Source organism: Eretmochelys imbricata, chromosome 2 (genome assembly GCF_965152235.1).
Source record: "Eretmochelys imbricata isolate rEreImb1 chromosome 2, rEreImb1.hap1, whole genome shotgun sequence".
In the NCBI taxonomy this organism is placed as follows: Eukaryota; Metazoa; Chordata; order Testudines; family Cheloniidae; genus Eretmochelys; species Eretmochelys imbricata.
The window spans coordinates 174,437,005-174,455,519 of record NC_135573.1 but is presented as its reverse complement, the minus strand read 5'-3'; the positions used below and the strand labels follow the sequence as shown (position 1 = coordinate 174,455,519).

At 40.1% G+C, this 18,515-nt stretch overlaps 1 protein-coding gene across 2 annotated transcripts in view; it reads right to left on the bottom strand.

Annotated features, from left to right (window-relative positions):
- Positions 1-18,515, bottom strand: part of TPK1 (thiamin pyrophosphokinase 1) — a 483,761-nt gene that overhangs the window by 146,990 nt on the left and 318,256 nt on the right. For both annotated transcript variants that reach the window (XM_077810971.1, XM_077810972.1), the window contains exon 7: positions 9,648-9,794. In XM_077810971.1, coding sequence (XP_077667097.1) covers positions 9,648-9,794 — 147 coding nt within the window. The remainder of the gene's footprint in view (positions 1-9,647; positions 9,795-18,515) is intronic.

Below are 18,515 nucleotides of genomic sequence, written 5' to 3'. Positions count from 1 at the left end.
AAAATCCCAGCTCTAAGAAAATTAGTCTTTTAGCAGAAAGCTTCTTTCGGCACAGTGCACCCTGTTTTCATGAAACTGGAAGGATCAGTTAAAGTATTAGTAGAGTCCCGTTACAACAGCTAGGGTCAACAGCAATGGTAAGCAATCTCCCAGGAAGAACTTTATTAGATTCAGGATGCTCCAATATGCTCATGTATGAACTGTTGTGGGACCTAATTAGAAGTTTGGACAAAGATTGAACATTTGATAGCAGAACCATAGGAGAATAGTGAAATCTGGGTATTGATTCAAACAATCACACAGTCCAGATTTTAGAAATACAAAAGTATTCTAATTAGCTCATTTCTAGTTACGTCAGTATGCTCTTCGGAAGATACATTATCTCAGAGGTTAATAGGAACAACAGTCTGTGTGATTAATCTAACTGGCCACAGGATATTACCCTTATATCATAGAAAATATGGCTAAGAGGATTTGTTTAGTAATGAAAAATGTACCTCTTGTTTGTTAGTGGCGGTTTGGATATATCAAGCCCTTGTTAAAAGTTAAAGCCTAGCATCCTGCAAGCACTCTCTTCAAGTTTCCCTGCAATTTAATGCCCTATCCTGCAACCCTTACTCATGTGAACTGCTCTTACATATGCAAATTGACCTCTGAATTCAAAGCAGTCACTTGCATGAGTGCGGACTATTTGTGTATGTAAGGGTTGTGTATGCAAAGCACATAAAATCTTTCACATTTTGCATGTATGCCTGCATTAAATAGAAACATTTTGTAAGTATCTGCTGTCATACAATAAAAACAGTCCCTCCACTTACCGTACAAAGTGCTCTGTCAACACATTTGAATTACACCATCTCACAAAATTCAGGATTATTCTAAAACACTTCTGAAAATTGGTGTAATACTGCACTTCTCTACTGATACTAATTATGCAATTCAAAAGGATGACAGAGTTTACAAGGATATTTTTAACAATGTTTTTATTTAATATTTGTAAATTTATTTCACAGCAATCGTGTCATACTGGAATAAAACAACCAACCAAAGTATTAGTATGAGAAATTTGCCCTTAGATTTTCCTATGGAAACAACAAGAAGTAGGATAGCTCATAAATTCCGCCCACCTCTTAAAATATGAATGGTAAAAAATTAATCACAAATGGATCAACTGAGTTCAGTAGATGCAGGAAACAAATGGTGACAGTTACACAGCCTTGACCAAAAGAAATGGGGGCTTTGGTAGGCCGCTTTTATACAGTGTCATCAAAGCTACAATACTACAATAGTGAATCCAATGACTAATGAATCTAATCAATCCACCGATATTTTCCTACAACGGTTGGGCAGGAAAGGAATTCTTTCATAATAAAAGCGTTGGAGTGCTGACTCTCGTATTTCTTTTAAGGGTAGAAGCTGGGCAAAGCTATCTTCTTGTGCTATCAAATGAAGTTTCTGTTTCAGGAAGGAAACAGTTCATTCCTCAGGGTGAGCTTCTTAAGAAGCAAGAGAGCAAGGGTATTGGCACTTTTAAAACTTTAATTAGGACTATATTTATCATATTACTATATATCTATTTACATAAACATCACCCTCACACCCCAGCTGAGAGGAGCGCTGTACAAATGCATATAAAGACTTGGACCCTGCAAGGAAGAACTTTCAGTATATGGAGCATCCTGTGAATAGGCAAGCAAGTACCTGGCATTGATAGGCTTAGCTACATCCAAAGACTTTGGAGGCAGCAAGACATTTGCCCAGTACTGGGATTAGAGCATCATGATTAAATCTGACTGCAGGGAAAGTTTATGTAAAATGACCCATCTTTAGGGGTGTGACGTTATTGACAAACTGTGACCGTATAGATCATTGTTGCAGCCAAGGTCATATAGTGGCACCAAATCTTGTACAAAGCAGGTCCAGTAAGGTGTCTATGAAAAGGTTATGATTTGCTGGTTATGATTATGCTATCTCTATATGTGTACCATTTTTGTAGTTGAAGTTATGAATATTGGCTATGTACTTGTATCTCAATGTGTTTTATTCTAAATAGCATTAGTGAAGCATTTGGTCAGCTTCTTGAGAAAGGAATTTGCAGATTAAGTGTCCAATTAAGAAACATTTAACTGACAATGGACCTTGGGAGACTCCAATCCACGTATGAGAAGTCTTCCTGGGAAATTCAAGATAGCATGTGAGCAATGCCTGCTGCCTGCAAACTGAGTCATGCATAAACATGTGACTTGCCCAGGTGGCTACAAACACTATCTTGTTGCTGTGATTTTGCACAGGAGAACGAAGGGGTTTCCACCCACAACAGAAAGAATATAAAAGGCCCTGGAAACCCCTCCATTTTGTCTTCAATCCTGCTTCTTACTTCTGAAGGAACCTTGCTGCAAACTGAAGCTCTGAACAAAGGACTGAATGACCCATCCCAGCTGAGGATGTACTCCAGAGACTTGATTTGAACCTGCAGTTTATTCCATCACTGCTACAAGCCTGAACCAAGAACTTTACCATTACTGTATGTAATTGATTCCATTTAACTAATTTTAGCTCTCATTTATATTTCTTTCTTTCTAAAAATAAACCTGTAGATTTTACACTCTAAAGGATTGGCAAAAGCGTGGATTTGTGGGTAAGATCTGATTTGTATATTGACCTGAGTCTGGGGCTTGGTCCTTTGGGATCTAGAGAACCTCTCTCTTTTACTGGAGTAACCACTCGTCCCCATAACAAGTGGCCCTGGTGGTTATACTGGGAAACTGGAGAGTCTGAGGAAATTTCTAGTACTGACTTCTGGTTAGTCAGTTGGGTAAAACTGAAGTCCTCTCTGTTTGGCTAGTTTGGTGTGCAAGGAACCCCAGCCTTGGGCTATAACTGCCTTGCTCTAATCAATTTGTCCTGAATTGATACTCTCAGTTGTATCCTGCTAGAGGCTGCATCATTACAAGGGGTAAAACAAAATGGCTAGAGTTTCTGTCATGTCTTATTCTCCTAGATACTTCTGTTTTGGCATTCCTCAAGCAGACACTCACTCCTCTGGAACCATCTTTGGTAGCCAATAACTAGGGGAGAACTTTAAATGATTGAGTATTGCTTCAAGTATAAATCCACCTGCTAAGCAAGCCAAATTAAAGTGTATCATAACGTTTTCTGGAAGACTAGTTGAATGCATTAGCATATCAATCTTATGAAGTCTTAGAAACACAACATATTTCACAACAATCCCAGAACCCTCAGTGAAGATTCAAACTCCAAGAGGAGGAATTCAGTCCATTTTCGCTGTTGCTAGTTTTAGACATCAGGCATTCAGCTGGAAAGAAATGCCTTATTTTCTTAAATAGGTAGACACAGAAAGATCTGCTTTCTCAGGAACAGACCATTTTATCCTTAAGAACTCCATAAAATATAAGGTCCTGAATTACACCAGCTGTACAAAGAGGGGTCTTTGGAAGTCTAAGAACAGAGATTCATTGCTTTGATTAGAGTGGTGATGTCCTCGTGCTAGAAACAGAAACCCTAAATGAGACGCAACCTCAGAGAAGGAGGAGGAAAATAAAATATTTTGATATCTCTAGAGCAGAATCTTAAAGAGCTCTTTCACTCAGGCAACCTTGGCTTAATTGTAAACTAGACTACCCTCACAAGAGTATATTCAAAATAGACATTGATGTTCCAAAATTTTGTGGAGGAAGAATGAGAAGAGACTCAATAATTGAGATCTGCTGATTAGAAACTTCAGTAGGAGTGAGATCAGGATCTTAGAGACAGTGTTGTATCAGAAGAAAGGCAGCAGGGAACTAATCTGACAACAGGGCTTACTCCTCAGAGACCACTTCTCTGACTTGGCGGTGGAGGCGAGATTCCCACCTGAAATAGACGTACTTGCTCATGGAGGTAGCACACTAAAAATAGTAGCACTCGCCACCGTAGTACAGGCCGTGGCAGCAGCAGCACCATTAGGGCCACCTCAAGTACAAACCTAGCCCAGGCAGCCACTGCCCGTGCTCCTGCAGCTACAGTAGTTTTAACCTGCCTGCTCAATCAGAGCTAGCACAAGTATGCCCACTCAAGCTGAGAATCACACTCCTACATCAAGTATAGACGTAGCTTAAGACACACCTGTTCTGTGAAATTCATGATACTAGACGCATGAGTGAAACTCAGAGGCTGACCACATATTATCTGGGTTTTCCATCATCTTTTACCATACAAGCAGGGACATCCTGGCAACCAAAGCAAATAGATGTTGATACACCAAATTGCAACAACAAACCACAGGAGAGCAAGTACCTAATCTTATATTTTTTCTTGTTGATGCATGCTGCACTGACTGTGTCTACTCACATAAGGAGCAAAAAAGTGAGGAGTTTTGACCCTCAGTTTTGAAATCAGTTCACAGAACTTGACATGTGTGTATGTGTGAGAGTGAGAGAAAGACAGGCAGACATTTGCCCCTGTTGAGTAGTTTGCCTACTAATCGAGAGGATGGACTTGGGCTCCAGTCCTACAAAATCCTGCACTGTGCAGAGTCCAAATGACTTCAAAGGCATATGAGTCTGCCCATGTGGAGTCACTGGCAGGATCAGAGCCTACATCTTTAGAGATGAAGAATAAATAGTACTTCTTTCCCCCCCCCACCTTTTTCATAGGTGTAGATCTGGAAACTAATTAAAAGCCTGTTAGTTATTATTATGACTATTACCAACAGCATTATCTTGCATGTCTATAGAGCTTTTCATCTCAGGATCCCATCGTATTTTACAAGTAAGTAAACTCCACATCACCCAGTCTGGTAATTGCATTTCACTCACTTTACAGATGGGAACACTGTGGCACACAGAGGTTAAGTGACTCGTCCTAGACTATACCCTGGGTCAGCAGTAGAGCTGAGAAAACCCTCCAGAAATCCTGACCCAGACACCTTAGATTTAACCACAAGGGTTACACTCCTAATATTATCAGCATTCTGTTTCCTTCCTAATTTCTATGAGCATTATTACATTCCTCGTTATTTCTTATGGGAAGGAAAAACACAAGGAAGTACAACACAGCATGGAAGAAATAGGTCATACAGTATTTCTGGAGAGTTAGATAACTGACAAAAGTAGGCTTGTGCAACATATTTTCAAGTACAAGTAGCAATACTTCTTCCCGCAGCTCAACGGTGGTATCCTGCATGGGGAACACGGAACTCCGCTCAGTATAATGAAAAGACAGGCCTCATTAACTCTTGTACATCTTCTCATTTCTTGGTCATAAATCCTATTACCTTGTATTACAAACTGCCATAAAACTCACAGACAAAAGATAATTTATGCTCAGTGTACAGAAGCTAATGTTTCTGTACTCCCGAGAAGCACAGTACCAGAAAATGAGAAAGTATGTATGTGAAACCTTAAGCCATTCGTACTGAGCATGGGTAGCATGATAAACATGACTCTAAGGGCCTAATGTTCTTCAGCCAGGGTATATCCTAATGGTAATTGACATTAGCAAAATTTCAAGCATAAAAAGTATGGACTGTTACATAAAATATCCTCCTCATAAGAAATGATTATTCCTTATTAAGGATTCTTTTTTCACCACAGAGAGAAATATGATCACTATTCAGTGCGGAGATATGTATTCTATTTTTAGTTTTTTGCTTAAATCATCACACCGGAAACTGTTTCAAAGGAAATGTCACCTGCTGGAGCATCTACTCTGCCTCCCTATTTATAGGCAGAGGAATGTGACATACCAAAAAAATATAATTTCCACTATTATGCAATCTTTCCTTTGACGAAACCAAAGTGCTTTACAAGTGTTCGGCCCAAAAACAAAGCTCTTAAAGGTATTATTTTAGCCGTTTTACAGACAGGTAAATAAAAAGGCACAGAGAAAGGTTAAGTGACTTACTAAGGGCACAACATGAGCCAGTGGCATTGCTGCTTTCCTGACCTAATCATGTTGTCCACTTCTACAAATTCAGCCATACACAGAATTCAATCTGTCAATTCATTCGGTTAAGATTCACAATGAATGAGGCAGCAGATCACTCTTATAAAGTATAAAAAACTGACATTAAATTGATTTGGTTATATACTTTCATATACTTAAAAACACATTGTATGAACAGGGATTATAAGTGCTTTACCAAAAACATCATCTGTCCTCTGATAGATATATTCATTTATAATACAGGTTACTGCAATGAACTCTACCTGGGGCTACATCTTAAAACAATCCACAAATTTAAACCAATTAAGAATGTGGCAGCCTCCTTAGCAAGTGGCATATCAAAATGGGACATGACACCAGTGCTCTGGGATCAGCAGTGGCTTCCAGATCTGTTGGATTTCAGGGCACAATGGAAGGATCACCCTTTATTCAGGCTTTTGGGGAAATGAGAAAACTGATAAAGACTGGTGGTTTTGGGTGAGGCAAGATAATTTTGGGGTGTGACTATCTCTGCTGATTATTTCTGAGGGGTGGGACTAGGGAAAGCTGCTGGCTTTATGTTTATGTCACTCTGCTTCTAACTATGTCAAAGATGTGTACAGCATGGGGTAGGTGTACTCTCTATTTTGGTTATAAATAAAAAAAACAAACAACATATAGGGAGGATACATAATATATAGAGAACTATACTATACTCTTATGCTAACAGGAAAGAGTCTAATTTTATATTGGAGCTAAAATGCTTTTTTGCTCATACTTTGCTGTCCCAGAAACCCAACAACAAAAATGGATCCTTCCTCCCAAAGAGAGAATGCTTTCCGATCTGCATGCTACATGAGGTGAAAGATTTCCTAGCAAGACGTTGTCACAGTTAAGGGCAACTGCGCTTGTGTTCTCCCTCTGTGGTCCAGCAAGGGCATCTATTTTTAGGCTTTTGGCTCCCAGCGGTCACCTCTCTTGGGCAGAAAACCCTATATTTTCCCTCCCTAACTGGGATTTTTCCAGGCTACACAGTTCCCTGCCTACATTTTATTATTCCCAGGTAGCCAAACTACCTAAACAGGCCAGCGTCAGTGCTTTCCTTTTCCTTCAGTGGCTATCAACATCATAGTTGCCCACAGTTATAAATTACCACAACTCTTTCTAAGCAAGCATATTTATTCTTAAGGTGAAAGCACCAGAGAGAAAACATTAAAACAATAGAAGAACCTACTTGTATACTAATAAGTTTACCAGAGATCGCTCTCCACGCCAACAAGGCCTCTGCTAGGAGATCAATCCTTTAAACCTGACAAAAAGGTTTTCCTATGGTTACAAATTCCTAACAGCTTCAGCTTGGAGCAAGAACTCAAACTGTGCATATCAGCCTGTTTCTTTATACATCTTGGGCCTTTAAGCTCCAGCATTCAGGAACAGGTGAACTGCGAACAATGGCTCTCTCCTCAGGGCATCGCTTCCGAAGTTTTCCGTTTTGAACAACAGATGGAGGGCATTTGCTTTCACCTCCCCCCACGTATTTCCAGGGAATTATACTTCACACATTCCCCCTCACCCCACCCCAAATCATTCTTATCTGCCACATTGTTCAGTATAGTCCTTTGATCATCTAGGCCCGCAATAACACGTAACCTTTGCATTTAATACAATGGACTCCAAAGATACTTAAACTTAATTCAGTAGGGTTTTTCAAGGATATTGCAGGACATTGCCACATCTGTCACAGGCGTCCTTATTAATTTTAAAATTTGTCTTTGTGTATCGTGATGTTCCACTTCTTTTATTCCACAGACTTGCATTATTTCAAAAAAGCCAGTTCATTTCCCACTGTGCTCTAATTCTCTCCTACCTTGATTTTAAATTACAAAGAAAAAAGAGCTATCATTTTCTGTAGCTATTTACAAGAGAAACTATCATAATGTAAACCGAAATTAAATTGAATAGGAAGAAAGTACTTCCAATATAGGAATATTATTTATTCCTATTTATAAACTACTTATTTGATCTTATCTGGAAAAGAGAGGGTTAAAATTATTTTCCAAAAGGACCATGGCAGTGGATGGAAGATAATAGAGATGACAAGTTTAAACCAGCAATGGAATGGAATTTTGTGTCAGTTAGCTTTAAGATTGCTGTAAGATTCCTGCCCTCTGAATCTGCCCTTTATTCCTGAATACTGGAAACAGCCCGGAGTTATTAAAGTCATCAGCTGGCAATACTGTACATCAGCCAGAAACTGAGTGAAAGAAGTATTAGCCTGTGCCAATGAAAAACAGTATTAATACATTTTGTAAAAGTGTAATAAAGGGGTAAAAAATCATCAGTAAAACAAAAAACCCCTTAACACACTGCATAGATAAGTAATAATGATACAAAGGACTTTTGGTTCAAGTTGTTAGGGGGTGAATTATTCCATCAAAAATTACATAATCTTAACTCTGACATTTTAGAAGCCGTTTATAAAAAACAAAGAATTAAAATAGCTACACGATAAAAGCATATATTTTAAACACTAAACTGGGCATTCCTAATCTTATTGAAAAGCGTCAAAATGCTCTAGCTAGCCTTCTCAAAAGCTTCCTAACATTAATTTAGTGTCAGTACAGTATGTGCAAATCATTCACAGGTAAATTACTTCCCACTTTCAGATTTGATCACAATTATCCTTCAGTCCTGGTTTTCCCTCATTTTGTTCCGTATCTAGCCTTTTAGATCTGCAACTAATAATCACAGTCATTCCTTGTCATAGTGGCAAATGAGCTCCTGTGCCTAGCATCCCTCCTGCAGACAGAGTGCCTCATGTTGATAATGTAGAATTCGCCTCTGTGGATTTAAATCTGCAATCTCTTATAGAACCCCATTAATACCTCTCAGATTACAGTGAAGCATGCATGCATAGTGCAGGCTTGGTCATCAACCTTGCCAGTGTATAGCAAGTTTATAAGACAAACTGGATAAAAGTCTATAGCTAATTAAACTTCTAGAAATCCAGCCATCACAAAAAATATTTCCAAACAGAAGCCAATAAGTAGCTGTTAGAAAAAAGTTTTTTTTACTCAGATTTTGCTTCTAAATTAAATCTTAAAAGTGAAAGCTTCTCAAGATATCATTTGTGTTATTTTCTGAACCAATAACTGGATAACAACCTAAACATCACAAAACCAACACATTTTTAAATAGATTCCCTCATTTCATCTGGATTTCAGTCAATGAATTGCAGCACTCGGACTATATGAGAATTCTGTTTGACATGTTTGTCAAGCCCTTGAATTTCCTCTTGAGTTTCTCATGTGTCAGTCATATATATTTCTGTTTAAAATGAAAAACAAAGGGCAGAGGAAGCTACACTTAATTCCACTGGAATTTAATTTAACAGTTCAAAGATATTTCCATTAATAATCAAGCACAAAACTGAATAAAGTTTTAGATCTTACTAACTTTTCACTTTTTTAGTTTCCCACCCTCTATTTAAAATCTGTTTTTGGTGAGTTAATCCTAATCTCTACAGACAGAAGGTGCAAAATATACTATTCCTGCAGGGGTGCGACCATAAGTCACCTTCCAACTGCTAGAAATATATTTTAAATCTAGAATCTAATTCTACAAGTAGAAGCAAGCAGAAGCCCTGCTGAGGGAAATGGCAGTTTTGACTGTTGGAATTACACGATCACGTTTATTATGGTCTCACACTTCATTTCACTTACAGGTTGAAGCAGGTAGATGAGGGAGAAGTCGTGAATAACTATAACTGGAGTGGGAATGGTATTATTTGCATGAAAGAGAGTTTCCACTGATGCCATGACATGGTCAAAGCGTCCTCCAAGTCCACCCAAGGTCACAATCATATCAATCTAAATGAAAAAAAAAAACACACCAAGATTTAAAAAGGAGAACTTTAAGAACAATTCTCTAAATACAAAACAAAATATCAGAGTTTATATGACAGGAACACAAACAATGCTTTAACTTCAGAGGCTTTTGCCCAAATGAACAGTCTTTGAACCAGGTATGTTACTCCAGGATTTGGCAATCTGTCTGCTGGTGACTTCTAAGTATCTATGGGCTATTACTGTTTGCAACTCCACTGACTTCCATTAATTTGTGCCTATGTGTTTGTGAACTCACTGGCAGCTCAAAAGTCCAAATCTTCAGAGAGGTCCTTTAGCTCACGTTATTTGCCCATGTGCTCATGAATTAAACCCAACAGCCATAGCTGAGGACACTTTTGAAGATCTATCTGTAGAGGTACTTTCTCTGTGTTCCCATAGCAAAAATAGAGTCTGATATTAATGTCGTTCTAGTACCACTGAATATGATTATGTGACTCCTCAGTTAATAAAACTTCATGTATTTGCCAGGGCTGTAGACTAATGCTTTATAAATTCATGGTTAGTGATGGTTAATCTAATAACTAAAAAACGGCTATTAACATCATACATGCACGTAGTATTTTTCATCCAGAGATCTCAAAGTACTTTAACAAATATAAGTATTATTGCCATTTTACAAATATGGAAACCAAACCAAATAAATGCTTATGGGCTATATGCTGTCACTCTCTTATTGCATAGTATCTTACTCTAGGAGCAGACCCATCAATTGATTTGGTCTACTCAATCAGTTAAGTATTAGTCAGTGTAAGGATGGCAGAATCTTGCCCTGAGTGATCTGCATTTCGCCCCATAGCAAGTTGGGGTATGTAAGGGTTAAGCAAAGACTTGGGTAACCACTACCCAATAGAGGGTAAAAGCACAGGCAGGCACTGTCTCTTTGCTTGATAGATAAAGTTTTCACCCTTTCCCCTTCCCTTCTGCTTGTTAAGGAGATAGAAGCATTGCAGCTGCATGAGAAATGTGGTTGTTTGAAGGATACCCTTTGTGTGAAGAAGTGTTATTTCCCCCCTCCCTTCCTCTCCCAGCTACATAAACGAGCTTGGGGTCATGGCTCCTTCCTTCCTCCCTCCCCTGTGAACTGCTGATTAAGGGAACTTGTGGCTATAATTACTGCAAAGAAACGTATCTTTAAGGTAAAAATGTCTGTATAATATGCTTAATGCTGTAAACAACAAACAGAGTAATTATAGTCAGTATATAGCTATTAATATTCATTATATGGGCGTTCATATTATCAAATAAGGGGTCTGGGGGGGTTGTAGTAAATGTAGGTATTTACATATTAAGTTAGATAAAAGAGCATCATGTGATTAACTCAGTGCTTACTCAACAATTGGGTTGAGGGGAACAAGTACCGCAATAAAGAAGCCCGTTTACTCAATGCGCCTCTGGGTCCTCCTGCTCATTCTTTCCATCTCTAACAAGTAGCAGTGCCAGGAATAAAAATTCAGGTCACCTGTCCAGTTGTCTAGCCAGTAGAAAACACTGCTTGGAATAGGTCACAGAGTCTGGAGACTGGGTTCTAATCCCAACTCTGTCACTCAACAAGCAAGGCACAACCTCCCCATGTTGTATCTTCCCTTCTCAGTAAAATGGGAACATTTGCCAGTCTTTGTAAAGTGTTTTCAGACCCTCAGGCAAAAGGTATCATCTACATGTAAAGTATGATTATTATTAGCACTATAACATAGGTCAGTTATGCTCAGTAATTATTTATTTTTTTAAGATGCTATTTTCATATTAGCCATGACTAGGGCCTTGCCACAACGCAGCTCTAAAACTTTTACAGTCTGCTTTGACAATGGTCATTTGGTGGAACTTCCAGTATTATAGAGTATTAGTCTACAGCCAGGATGACTACATGACATTTTACTCAACCCATGAGCCATATAATGGTACTTTGTGTATCTGGAATGATATATTAATAAATATCAGCTTCCATTTTTATTACAAGGGCTAAGACTTTATGATTGTGGCATACTTGTTTGCATAGAAATTAAGTCCCTTTCCTTTAGTCAAGAATATTGCCATCTCTCCTACCAGGGCCGCCTTAGTGACAATAGTACCCTGGGTGAACTTGTATTTTGGCGCCCCACCCACCTTCCCACCATCACCCCTGGCTCTTACGGGCTCCTTGGGCTCCACCCCACTCCCCCATCACCTCCAGACCATTACCTATACTTCATATGATATGTCCACAGAAAAGTCCATTCAGTGTAGACGGGCATCTCCCATGGTCCACTGTGAGTTAAGTGTCCCTTGATGAGCCCCTTACTTTGACTAGTCCCTCCAAGATGTGCTAGTTAACTACCTTGTGCACATTACCCCAGGAGCAAACATTTGAAATACAGGTATAGAGCCAATACTCATAACTTCAAATACAAAAATGATACTTGCATACAAATAGCATAAACATATTCAGTAATTCATAACCTTTTCATAGACATCTTACATGCCACATTTTGTACAAGATTTGTTGCAAATATAACAGTGGTTGCAACAATGATCTACATGGTCATGTTTTAATCAGATAACATCACAGTGAGTAACTGCTACAGCTAGCAAATTCCTAGGCGACTGTCAGCAGAAGAAAGGGTGGCATGGTATATGGTGTATTGCCACACTTACTTCTGTGCTTCTGGAGTGGCTTGTGGTGCCTGGCTCTTCGTGCTGTCACATGGGGGCTGCATCTTGCCTGAGCCCACGGCCCTCTTGCAGCCCCTAGCTAATCCTGGCTCACCAAAAGTATTTTGACTGGAAGTACCAAGCAGTAATAACAAGAACAACAACACAAGTGTGTGTGTATGTATAAATATGTGAGTGTGAGAGTGCGCCAGTGTGTATGTGAGAGAGACTGTGTGTTGGAGGACTGTGAGACAGTGTGTGTTGAGGAGCGTGAGACTGGGTGTTTGTGATAATCTGTGTTGGGGGACTATGAGAGGCAGAGTCTATGTGGGTGTGAGAGCCAGTCTTGGTGTGAGAGACAATGTGTGTGCGTGACTGTGCGTTGGGGGATTGTGTGAGACACAGAGTATGTGTTAAGAAGTGTGAGACTGTGTGTATGTGTGACAATCTGTGTTGGGGGACTGTGAGAGCCCGTGTGTGTGTTAGGGAAGTTTGAGAGACAGTGAGCGCACTGTCATTTTAAGTCCCCCCTTTCCTGCTGCTCGGCCGGGCTCTCCCACCCCACTGAAGTTTTGCTCCTCCTGGCCCCGGCCCAGCCGCGCCCTGCCAGAGACCGAGCAGCGCAGGGCCACAGGCAGGGAGGGACTTGGCTCCGCTTCAGACAGCAAGTGGTGGGCCGCCCGCGCTGCTCCGGAACCCTCAGCCGGCCAGCTGAGGAGCAGCGGGGGGTCGGGGAGAAGCCTGCTGGCCCAGCGGGGGGAGGGGCCGGAGAAGAGAGGAGTCCAGCCACAGCCAGCCAGGGGAAGCCCAAGCCCCTTGTGGTACCTCCCTGGCTACAGAGCCCTGGCCGTGGGCCCCATTTGCCCGGCCCTGCTACTACCAAAAGAACAACCCCCCCCCACCCCCCCCCCCAAAAAAACCCAAACACACTACACTGAACTGAAGTAATAATTGGTATTAGCTGAGAAACATCCAGAGTCTTCCAATAGAGAAAGCACTATTTTCCTATATTGATAAAGATCACACAAATCTAAAATAGAACCAGCATAATCTTGGGTTTTCCTCTACTTCCCCTGCTTGTCTTACTGGTCTTCTGTTTAATAAAGTTATACAGCCTAGATTCTCTGGCTAACTTAAGCTACATTTTTCATTGTATTGATTCTATTGTAGAAACAAACTGCTTTAGTGTGACTGGCAGCAATTCCTATTTAACAAAGCTGAATCTGATGTTATATTGTTACAAAACAAGAAGTCCTTTCAATCACTATCAGTAGAAAGGCCCCAAATCTGCAACTGACAGTATGCGAGTGGACTGTTACACCCATCTGGAGCTCCACTGACTTCAAGGAGGCTCTGCAAAGGCTCAGTGGGTGACCTGCATACAACATACGGTCAGCTATCAGCTATAGAATTGGGGCTCTAATTAGCCACAGTGAGCCAATTTTCAGAGAGCTGAGCAACTGCTCTTTAGTTTTATGATATAGGTTTTCTACCATATGGGAACCCGGAAGGATTGCGTTCTTTCCTTTGACTTTGATATTTTCTGTCTTTTAATAAAATGGAAGGGAACTGACAATATTGAAGTACACGCTATTTAACTTGGGGTGGGGGGGGGGGAAATTTGGATGATGAATTTTGCTCTCAGATATATACACAAATGATACCTCTTGCCATGAACTATAGGGCCTATTGAAAATAATACTGTAAAGTCCTGACTGAATTATTTTGTGATACTGGTAAAAGATTGCTAGTTAAAAAAAATAAAGTTTTTCTATTTCTATTAAAAAGTGTACTATAGTACTACCCAAAAAATGGTCTAAAATATTATTCCATTTAAAATAATGGCACCAAAGTGTTTTTGGAGATTAGTGTACAATACAGTATTTTTTAAAAAAAGTTTAGTTCTACTTTAGCGTTTTAAACATCACAGGAATATCCTGCTGAGCACAAGCTATAAAATATCAGGGTTGGGTGAAAAAGATGATATTCATTTTCACATGATCCTTGTATCTATTATTCAGGGACTATTTGGACTTGGGAAGGCACATAATAGAACTGAGTAGGCAAGTGAAGACAGCAGCAGCATCACAAAAGCAGAAAGAGAGAACTAAGATTTTTGTTGTTTTGATTGTCGGCGTCCCTGTCTTACGAAAGAACCCTGGCTTCAGCAGTGACAAACAGGTGCAGACTATATACTGATTTATAAAGGATCTGTTTGAAGCACTAGGTGTCAATGCAAACTTCACTTACACACACGCAAAACAAAACACTCTTTCCTGCCTTGGATATGCCAATGGATATGGCTTGCAGTGTGCCCTAAAAACAGACAGATAGACAAAACAAAACAAAAAATCCCCAAGAAATTCTGCTTATTTCAGACTATGGGGCAAAAGAGGAATGAATTCCAAAGCCCAGAACCTCTCATAGATTCAGAGCAACAAAAATACAAAATATTTTTTGAAGTTTAAAACCTTAGAAATCATTACAGAATCACAGAATATCAGGGTTGGAAGGGACCCCTGAAGGTCATCTAGTCCAACCCCCTGCTCGAAGCAGGACCAATTCCCAGTTAAATCATCCCAGCCAGGGCTTTGTCAAACCTCTAAGGAAGGAGATTCTACCACCTCCCTAGGTAACGCATTCCAGTGTTTCACCACCCTCTTAGTGAAAAAGTTTTTCCTAATATCCAATCTAAACCTCCCCCACTGCAACTTGAGACCATCACTCCTCATTCTGTCATCCGCTACCATTGAGAACAGTCTAGAGCCATCCTCTTTGGAACCCCCTTTCAGGTAGTTGAAAGCAGCTATCAAATCCCCCCTCATTCTTCTCTTCTGCAGGCTAAACAATCCCAGCTCCCTCAGCCTCTCCTCATAAGTCATGTGTTCTAGACCCCTAATCATTTTTGTTGCCCTTCGCTGGACTCTCTCCAATTTATCCACATCCTTCTTGTAGTGTGGGGCCCAAAACTGGACACAGTACTCCAGATGAGGCCTCACCAATGTCGAATAGAGGGGAACGATCACGTCCCTCGATCTGCTCGCTATGCCCCTACTTATACATCCCAAAATGCCATTGGCCTTCTTGGCAACAAGGGCACACTGCTGACTCATATCCAGCTTCTCGTCCACTGTCACCCCTAGGTCCTTTTCCGCAGAACTGCTGCCTAGCCATTCGGTCCCTAGTCTGTAGCGGTGCATGGGATTCTTCCATCCTAAGTGCAGGACCCTGCACTTATCCTTATTGAACCTCATCAGATTTCTTTTGGCCCAATCCTCCAATTTGTCTAGGTCCTTCTGTATCCTATCCCTCCCCTCCAGTGTATCTACCACTCCTCCCAGTTTAGTATCATCCGCAAATTTGCTGAGAGTGCAATCCACACCATCCTCCAGATCATTTATGAAGATATTGAATAAAACCGGCCCCAGGACCGACCCTTGGGGCACTCCACTTGATACCGGCTGCCAACTAGACATGGAGCCATTGATCACTACCCGTTGAGCCCGACAATCTAGCCAGCTTTCTACCCACCTTATTACCATTTAATAGTTGGGCATGAACAGGGTCATACTCCTCACACACCTTCTCTAAGACTTATCCATATTGTTTAGCATTTTACAGGACAACTCACTTTAATTCTGAGACAGTTGGAGTCTAATGAACAATGTAGCTGTTTTTAAATGATGTACTTGTGAATTCACGATATGAAGGATTTCAGGAGTTACTACCATACAATAAAATAATACAGCAAGGGAGTCAAAAAACATATTACTTTGTACCCGCAGCTCAAAAGAGACTGTTAGATTTCTCTCTTGCACAATAAGACTTGATTCTGAACACACGATAACCGTGGGGAAGAAAGGCTGCTATCACATCATGATCAAGTTGCCTAGTTTTTGCTAACATTCCTATTGAGACTATTTAAATGGACAACTGGCTTTAAACAATATTCCTCCATATATATTGGTCTTGCTGACGTTCTTCTTTCTCGTGTGGACAGGTTAATTACCAAGAAATTAATTATGTAATTAAATAATGTGTATTTAAGGAACAGGTAAAAGGAAGAAGAGGAGGGAGCTAGGAAGCAGTGTGAAATGGGCGAAAAGGATTTCCTATCTATACATTTCTACTATCACCAACACTGTGGTATCTAGATGCCAAATACAAAGATAAGAATCACACAGAATACCCACTGTCCACTCTTTTGAAGCACCTTCACAGTCAGCTGTATTCTATCTAGATTCTCATATTATGCTCATCTGCACAGTACTGGATATCATGAACATGCAGATAACCAGATGGAAGTAGGCCTCTCTTACTTCTGTTGCCATCTCCATATCTGACAGTAACCTTGAGACTGCGCTGTGGCACACAGAGGGGGAAATGTCCTCCCATAGATGGTAAGGTTAATGCTCTGGGCCCATTCCTCAAAAGGCTTCACTCTTTCTACCTGGTTCAGCTTCAGCCAACTATCTTTCAAACACACGTAGCACTGGAACCTATTCCATCTTATTATCTCCCTTAGAGAAAATCTAAAGGAGATATGATTGAAGACTGATCCTTCCATGACTTCACTTGTAGGCTTTCACGGAAGAACAGCTGTTTGACCAAAAACTCTGAAATCTGTCTCAGAAGACTGGGAAAAAACAGTGTAGTGCTGCACAGTTCAGTCTTATTACAGTTTATATGCAAGTCAGCAACACCTTCTGATCAACAGTGTCAAAAACTCCCAAGAGACTGGTCATATGAGCATGGGTATTTTGTCCACTCTCTGTGACTATGGAGATCCTCCATCTCTAGTGCTATTTCTGTGCCATATCCTGGTTAGAAACTTGATTGGGCTGAAAGGGCTGAATGGTGTTTCCTTTACTCTCTCATTCCTCTACTAGTTCTCATTCAGAAAGAGATTATCCCTTTGTCCTTGACAATTTTTTTTACATTTCCCAATTGCCCATCCCTCACAGATATTGGAGAGCATTGCCCTTCATTTAATTGCTACAACACATAATAAAGGGGGTTATTTGGAGAGTTAGATACCTTAGCAATACCCAGATGCCTGCATTTACCTGCTGAAAAATGACTGTATAAATGGCACTGAGTTATATTTATTGTCTCTCAGTAACACTGTAACAAGTTTGATCAGTTTAGATTCTAAACTTTAGATGAAAAAACATTTTTCTCACTCAGCCCTGCAAACGCAGCCTGCGATCTCCATATACAGCTGTACTTTTTCTGCTTCATACATCAGCAGCAGTACTGAGGATTCTGCCATTTGGAAAGTAGTTGACAATTCCTTTGATGATGCATGAGCCAGAATAGATTTCAGTTCACCTTCCCGCAGCTGTATTAGCTCTCTAGTGCTAGCTGGAGTGTAAAGTAGTCAATTTATTGTGATTTTACTTTGCAGCTTGTGCTATGTACATTTAGTAATCTATAAATATTTCAACATTTTTAGGCCAAATAGCTGCTAAAATCAATAATTTTTGTTTTACAATGTATGTTGGCCCTTCAGTTCCTAGTAAAACAATCATATATTGACATCAGAAGTTTGCTCAGGTACAATCATCTTACCTCTTGCTCATTGCTCCAGCCATCTGACTCTCCAAGGGAAAAAGAACTCTCAGATGATGCCTGTCACTGTACCTGAGATGATAGCCCTCAATCAATTTCATTGTCACCTCACTGATTCCATTAATCTTGACATTATTTCGTTCCAGGTCAGTTGCCAGCTCCTTCACAGAGTCTCTCTCTTCTTATGTTCCTTCCCTTACATTTTTGGTACAGTACTTTTCTATTCATAGCCTTTTTTTTTAATTCTAAGAACAGAGCATTTAATTCACTGTGATAGCAGCCATAATATGCCAATGGATTGTGTTGGTCTGCTTAGACTGAGCAACATATTTGACAGTGAGATACAAAAAGGGAAAAAGATGATCTAATGGCTAGATCACAGAATTGCAAGTTAAGTGATTTTCTATTCTCAGCTCTCTTACATAACTTTGGGCAGGTCACTTAAATTTCCATACCTCAGTTTCTCTACCCGTAAATAACTAA